Source organism: Malurus melanocephalus, unplaced genomic scaffold (assembly GCF_030028575.1).
Source record: "Malurus melanocephalus ecotype Western Australia unplaced genomic scaffold, MMel_1.1 scaffold_681, whole genome shotgun sequence".
NCBI classification, from domain to species: domain Eukaryota; kingdom Metazoa; phylum Chordata; class Aves; order Passeriformes; family Maluridae; genus Malurus; species Malurus melanocephalus.
In genome coordinates, this window is record NW_026623913.1 from 236,784 (window position 1) to 244,149 (window position 7,366).

The 7,366-nt window shown below is 54.4% G+C and overlaps 1 protein-coding gene across 1 annotated transcript in view; it reads left to right on the forward strand.

Annotated features, from left to right (window-relative positions):
- Positions 1-2,928: 2,928 nt before the first annotated feature.
- The window catches only part of ARHGAP25 (Rho GTPase activating protein 25), a 22,032-nt gene continuing 17,594 nt past the window's right edge, over positions 2,929-7,366 (forward strand). The window contains exon 1 of the mRNA XM_057384042.1: positions 2,929-3,031. Coding sequence (XP_057240025.1) covers positions 2,971-3,031 — 61 coding nt within the window. The 5' untranslated portion in view covers positions 2,929-2,970. The remainder of the gene's footprint in view (positions 3,032-7,366) is intronic.

The following is a 7,366-nucleotide window of genomic DNA, read 5'->3' on the forward strand; positions in this document are numbered from 1 at the left end:
CCTCTGTTTACCCAGGAAAATGCTATTTTTAGCYCTTGTGTTATTTTGTCTGTTCTCAACTTATCAGCTAAGCCAAACCAGCTCCTCAGCAGCCTCTCAGGGCTTCCTGTCACTGTGGCCATTTGCAGACACATTCATCCTCCAGCAGAAGCACAGCTTGGTGGGAACCCTGCAAGGTGACACCAGAACCCCAACTCCCACATTGCAAAACATTGCTCCCGGTTCAGCAGGAGATTGCTGGGCAGCACTGTGCCATAATGAGCAATTTATGAAGCAATTCAAGGGCTGACCAATCTTTTGGTGTTAAATCTGTCAGAAAAGGAACTCAGGAATCCTCAGGCAGCTGTGGAGCCGTGGCACCAGGGCACTGTGTAATAGTACCATGTGTGACAGTGCCAGGCAGAGCTAATGGCACAGCCCAGCCCAGTGCCAGCCCTTCAGCTGGAGCTCCCACCTGCTTTTCTCCCAACTGTGCCAGCTTAATCCAATTAAACATGGAAAATGGCAAATTCCCAGTGGAAATCCTGGTGCTCACTGTGCTCCAGCCCCAGACAGTGATCCTCAGGCCAAGGCTGCCTCCCTGTGACCTGTCCAGACACATTTTCCATGAGATCCTGAGGGAAGAGGGATGTAAAAACAAATAACTTTATGGGCTGAGATTTTTTTTTTTTTAGGTTCTGCTGAAGCATGGTAGGTTTAGGTTGGATATTGGGAAGGAATCCTTCCCTGTGAGGGTGGGGAGGCTCCTGGATCCCTGGCAGTGTCCAAGGCCAGGCTGGACACTGGGGCTGGGAGCAGCCTGGGACAGTGGGAATGTGCCCCTGCCCATGGCAGAGGTGGCACTGGATGGGCTTTGAGATCCCTCCCAACCCAAACCATTTTCTGCAATTCCATGATTCAGCTGCCCTGAGGGGTGGCTAAGAAAAAAGTCAATCTGGTGTTGTCTTTCTCCAGASCTGCAGGCAGCTGTCAGGTCCCCGAGCAGGAGGTGGCTGAAGCAGTTCTGGGGGGCTCAAGGGGCTGTTTTGGGGTGTCAGGGAGGGCTGAGTTCGGTGGTGTGAACACACACACACAGCAGGGCTGCACTGCATGATTTTGGGCTCAAGCACAGTTTCTGTTTGGAGGAGGGGAAAGGGCCATGTGACATCCTGCCCATGACACGGGTGGGTGGGAAAGGGCTGTCGGAGAGAAACAGGCTGAAGGGAAAAAAGGAGCAAAATGTGTGAGCCTGTGAAGCTCCTTTAGCTGTCTGCAGATATTATTAAGAGCTCAAAATGGTTCATAATTCAGGGCTCGCTCAGGACCCTCAGCTCAGGATASAGCAGGAACAGAGCTAATTGAGGAATTTGGGTCCAAAGCAGGATCTTGGGTTAATCTCAGCTGCCTTGGGGAATGTCCTGGGCTGCTCTGCTCTGAAMTTCCACACTGTCACGCTCTCTGGACTTTGAGCAGTGGAATCTGTGAGCTGGGGATCTCTGAGCTGGCTCCAGTCACTGCCCAAAGCAACACAGTAGTTTTTCAGCTGTGATTTACCCAAATGAGCCCTGCAGGCTGCACCCTGGCTGTGCTGTGACCGGGCACCCAGCGCAGGCTCCTGCTCGTTGCTTTCCTCAGTCCATGTTACAACACAAAASAAAGAAAGAAAAGCCCCTTTGCAGGTGGCTCTGTGCATCCTGGCCACGAGGCTGGGCTGGGAATCACAACAGGAACCATTGGCCACATCCTTGTTCATCRCCCTGTGCTTCCCCCATCGCTGTGCTGTCCCCCTGCGTCTGCTCAACTTCCCTCTCCACAAGCTCTGGGCTTTCCCAGGATGGGGAGAGAGGGGCCCTGGAGCCTCCCTGGGGCCTTGGGGAGGCTCTGCCATSGCTTGGAGCCCCCTCACTGCTCCATGGGGTTATTTGTAACAACCCTCCCATGCATCCTGTGCCTGGAGAGCTGCAGCACAGCCCAGCCCCAGCCCAGGCTGCTCTGGAGATGCACAGCCAGTTCTTGGCTGGAAAACCAACAAAAACCAGGGTAYACTTGCTCTTGTGAGCAGGGATTTGGCCTGATCCAGTGCTCCTGGTAGGCTCTTTGTTCACATCCCATATTAGCCCAGAGCAGCTGTGGCTGCCCCATCCCTGGCAGTGCCCAAATCCAGGCTGGACATTGGGGCTTGGAGCACCCTGGGACAGTGGAAGGTGTCCCTGTCGCTGGCAGGGGGTGGGACTGGGTGAGCTTTAAGGTGCCTCCCAACCCAAACCATTCCATGGTTCTATGATCCCCTGGCCCTCACTGCTCCAATTTCCATGGCCTTTCCTCCAAGAGCTGCCTCATTTCCCCCCCATTTGGCTTTTACTGCTGTAAAACCCTTCAATCAGCCATAGGGACCTCTCAGCAATTCACAGGAGAAATCAAAGGCCGGCGGTGCAGTGGGGTTGTGCACTCAGGGTGCACAGGACAGGCACAGACGTCACCCTGAGCTCACACCTGAGCCGCAGCCACCTCTGCTCTGCCCCTGAGCAGCAAATTTCCTGCAGCTCTGAGCTGGGCTGGTCCTCCTCCGAGCAGTGCTCAGAGCTCCAGCAGCGCCCAGGAGGACACCCAGTGTTTGTGACACCCACTTCCTCAAATGCACCGAGCAGGGCGTGGGGAGCAGCCCCGGGCAGCGCGTCCCCCTGTCAGCCAGAGCAGGGCACWGAGAGGGGAGCAAAGCGAGCATCACCTGACAACAGCGCTGGGGAGGCCAGAGCAGAGCTTGGAAGGAAAGCAGGGCAGGGGAGGACTTTTATGGGGTTGCTAGGGGCTGCTCTSAGAGGCAGGAAGTTCGCTGACAAATCCCCTTGCAGAGTTGCTGCTCTTCGTGGGGAGATCAACCCCAGGCGCAGGATCTGCACGGGATCATCAGAGCTTGGTTTCAGCCCATCTCCTAAAAAGCTCACCTTGGGAARAAAAAAAAAAAAAAAAAAAAGCCCTTCTTGATCTAAAATGTCCCTCAAGCTGCCACGGACCTGGGATTTCAACCTGAAAATGGATGCTGCAAAAATAGGTACCGTGACTGTTTCTTTGTGCCCTTTGGTGTCTGCTGTGGTGCCCAGGGGTGAGTCAGGGGCTGGGGGTGTCTGTGGCCAAGCCCAGCTGAGATTTTGGCTCTGGCCTCAGTGGGGGCCCCTAAATGCCACTTTGGAGAGAAAGCAGATGATTTGCAAAGGATTTGCAAGAARTGATTTGCAAAGTTGTCACCAAGGGATGCTGTGGGAGCACAGCCAGGGCTTGTGGCTCTGGAGGACAGGGCTGCTGTGCCCCAAAGTCCWCGTGTGGGGCATTTAAACCACACAGGCCCGTGGTGCTGGCACAAACCCTGCAGGAGGCGAGGCTCAGGCTGAGGGATGTTGGCGTGGCTCARGCTGGAGGAAACAATCTCACCCTGGCTCAGGTCTCTTGACCCCTCTGACATCAGTGGTTTCCTCTCAGGGCTGGTGAGGAGCTCTCGGACTYCCACGCCTGTGAGACAGCTTCACTCAGTGATTTTCTGACCCACCTCCTGCCCCTGCCCAGSCTTTGCAGGGCTCTCATCTGCCCCAGGATCTGTTTCTAGCGTGGAAACCACTGGAGAACACCTTTGGGAARGAGTGTGGGATCTCTGTGTGAGCTCTGAGGCCAAAATACTAGAGCCTGGAGCTGGGTCAGGAAACCAAGGAGGGGCTTTAGGGGTGGTGGTGTGGTTGGGGAAGGGATGCAGAAGAGCAGCTTTGTGCATGCACTGAGGCCAAGGCCCTCTGTGCTCTTGGCACTGGTGCCAAACGCTGGGGCTGCATTTCCCCCGGGCACAGGGGCTGCACCCAGATGGTCTCTGCCACTCCCAAGACTGGCCTGGCTGGATTTTCTTGCAAAGGCAATTTGGATTTCTGTCTGAAGCCACTTTTATCAGAGTGGCCAAACCATTCTCTGCACGGAGTCCCAGATGAAGGGATGAAAGCCCCACATGCACAGGGATGTGCAGGATGAGATCTCAGGCGACTCAGAAACTGGAGAAGGGCAGAGGCTCTGTGCCATCTCCACACTCCAGTGGAGAAATCCCCACAGAGTTGACAGAAGCATCTTAAATGCCTGCACTACTGTGGAGCAGTGGGTAAAGTCAGTCAGCAGCTCAGAAAAAAAGGCCAGGGGACATTGAGCCTGGTGGGAAGCAGAGGGTGGAGATGAGACAGAGACTTCAATCTGTTGGTACAGGAACTGCTTTTATTCAAGATTTTTTCTAGAAAATCTGCTTGTGATGAAATCCCTGGTGCTTTTTGCTGGGAGCTGTTGGATGAGTGTGTGTGTGTGCACTGTCTCCAGGGGTGCTGGGACTTTACCTGTGGAAATGTGAAGGCACATTTGCAAATGTTTGCAATGTTTGCAAATTGTCACCACTCTCATTGGCYCCTCCTGGCTGGGGACACTTCCCCCTCCTTGCCCCAGCAGCTTTTGGAAACCCCAGGACAGTGCACCACAAAACTGCAAAKCTGTTTATTTCAATGAAATATAATTTTTCTGGGTGAAACCTCTTTTASTGTTTTTTATTTCAAGTTCTTGAGGTCCCTCCCATGGGGCAGGAGCAGGGGGGTGGCAGGGGGGTGGCAAGGGGGGTCCTGCCCAGGGCCATGTTTTGGAGCAGGGGTCAGTCTCAATGTGGGCACCACGGTGCCCCCTCTGCCTTTTCTCCTGCCCCCACACTTTGTCCCCTCTATTTGGGGACAGGGTACCAGGACACGTSCACCTCACCCTGCCAGAGGTCCCTGGGGCTGGAGGAAGACTGAGGAGGTTTTGGAGGAAACACCCAACCTCGGAGGCCGTTACTGCAGGAAACGCTTTAGGGGCACCACGTTTGCTCTCGGTGGCTCCTTCCTGCCAGGGCTAAATGTGCAGGGATGTGTTGGTAAAGGAGATGGATCCAAGTGCTGGACCATGCTGGTCAGAGCCAGGAAAAAGCTTTGTCCCCATCCCAAATTCTGAGCTGGTCACMACATCTGAGCTGGGCATCACACTGGCTGCAAAACAGAGCTGGAAAGTGGTGAGGGTGGAGCTCTGGCCTTGGTGGTTCTGGTTTTGTGGGTGCAGAAAACTTTCCACTGAGCAGAACCAGCTCTGCTGTCTGCAAAGCCAAGGCCCCCGAGCAGCTCCCTCCCCTCACCCGCTCACACCACGAGGTGAGAGATAAAAATAACAAACTGCTCTTTTGGCCTTAAATGGGCCCAAAATCTGAGGAGAGCTGCCCTGTGCAGAGAGAAAACAGAGCTGTGTGTTCACAAGGGTGCTCATGTGTGTGCAGGAGCATGGCTAAGCCAGGACTAAGCCCAKGCTGCACCTTGAGCCAGGAGCTAATGCTCAGCAAAGGGAACTCCAGGGGATCCCTCCAAACCCAGACCCCTGACACTCCTGGGAAAGGCTGCAAGGAGGGAGAGAATAAACCTCATTTCCAGCAAGGATGGACAGTTTAAACTCAAGGCTGAGAGCAGGACGAACCCCAGGCAGCAGTGCCCTGATGCAGAGCCAGGCCTAGGGGAGATTGATGTCCTCCATGAAAGGCAGCAAACAGTTGCATTTTTCCTAAAGCCCACACTTTCTCCTTCCAAATCTTGTGCTGCTGGMGCACCAGCACTGCCTGGTGAGCTCTTTGAGGAAGGCTGGACATGGGCTGGGTGGAGATGCATTCCTGAATTCCACCTGGGTGGTTGTGAGTGTGGGTCCTGTGCTGCCATGGCTGCACAAGGATTGTCCGTGTGGATATCACAAAACCAGCAGCTGTCATCCAGGGTGCTACAGTTGGATAAGGACACACATAAACTTGGGGAGGCATCAGAGTCCTGGCCTGTGGAAGTGCTGCTGGAGCCACCCCCTCCCTGGGGCTGACCCTTTGCCCATGGGGCTCTGCAGAGCAAAGGGCTCCACTCCCCTGGCAGCTGCTGCAGCCCTGCAGGTCATTCCCCAAAAATCCTCGTCCTGAGGAGCTGGGGACATCCACACAACGTGAAGGAATGTGATTTATGGGGTCCTGAGCAGTTTGCTGAGAACCATTAATGTTGACAAGAACAAAGGAGCTGCCAGAGCTGGAGGAGCAATTTGGAAACCTCATTTGGGTTTTCCATCAGGGTAATCCCCAGTGTCAGCATTTTTCAGGGGAGCTGGCTGGTAAATCCCTTTGGAATATCTCTGCTTCCAACCCCATCCTCTTCAGGGCCATCCTGTGGTGGCACACGTGGAAYGTGCAGCATTCTCAGGGTGCTGTGAGGCTGGATTGGGGATTCACAGTCCTTTTTGGGGTTTGGGAGATGATCTGCAGTCCTGTGGCAGGTTTGTAGGGGAGGTGAGCTCAGAGTGCTCTACAGGACAAAGGGAATGTACGCTGGACTTTGTTGCTCTGGGGAATTTTGAAAGGGGAAGTGGGGACGCCTGGAGCTGAACCTCTGAAGCAATTGCTCAGCCATTGGTGCCAAGGGTTTTCCACCTCAGGAAATCACCATGTGCAGACACCAGTGAGGCCCAATTCCCCTGGAGTCACAGCATTACTCTTTGCCCTGTGGCCATAAATGCAAACTCTGCCCAGCTGGGCTGGCTCTGGGAGGGGCTGTAGGGCCTGGTCCAGAGGCAAAAATCCCATCTGAAGTGATCCCTCAAGGCATTTGCTATCACAGAGGCATTTAGGGATGCCACAGGGCCGTGCCACCAGTCCTGGCACCACTGGGGCTCATTTTTTTGCCATGCAAACAGGAGATGGACACTGCTCTACCCAGTGGTAAATCTATGCTAGCTTTTTTTCTGTCTTTGGAGACTTTCCAGTTCCATAAATGTGAGTTCTGCCCCACTAGGAACATCAGCTTCTCCTGGAGCAAAATTGCAACTTCCAAGCTGTTTTTCCCAGCCAGGCTGGGTCATTGGTATTGCTTCACTTCGGGGAGGGTGTTAAAACCACACCCAGAAAAAAAMCAAAACAACAAAACATGGGAAAAAAAGTCACTAATGATTTTCTTCTCACTTGCAAGACAATTACTGCCACKCAGGAAAAGGAAGCACACACTGACAGCGACTGCAGCCACTTCCTTTGTAAACTCAGCGAGCAGAGGGACCGAGTGCCACTCCCCGCGGTGGCAGCTCGACCCTGCTGTCCCCATAGCCAGTGTCCCTCTCTGTCCCTCTCTGTCCCTCAGCAGTGTCCCTCTCTGTCCCTCTCTGTCCCCACAGCAGTGTCCTCTCTGTCCCTCTCTGTCCCTCTCTGTCCCTCTCTGTCCCTCTCTGTCCCTCTCTGTCCCACAGCAGTGTCCCTCTCTGTCCCTCTCTGTCCCTCTCTGTCCCACAGCAGTGTCCCTCAGCACTGTCCCTCTCTGTCCCTCAGCACTGTCCC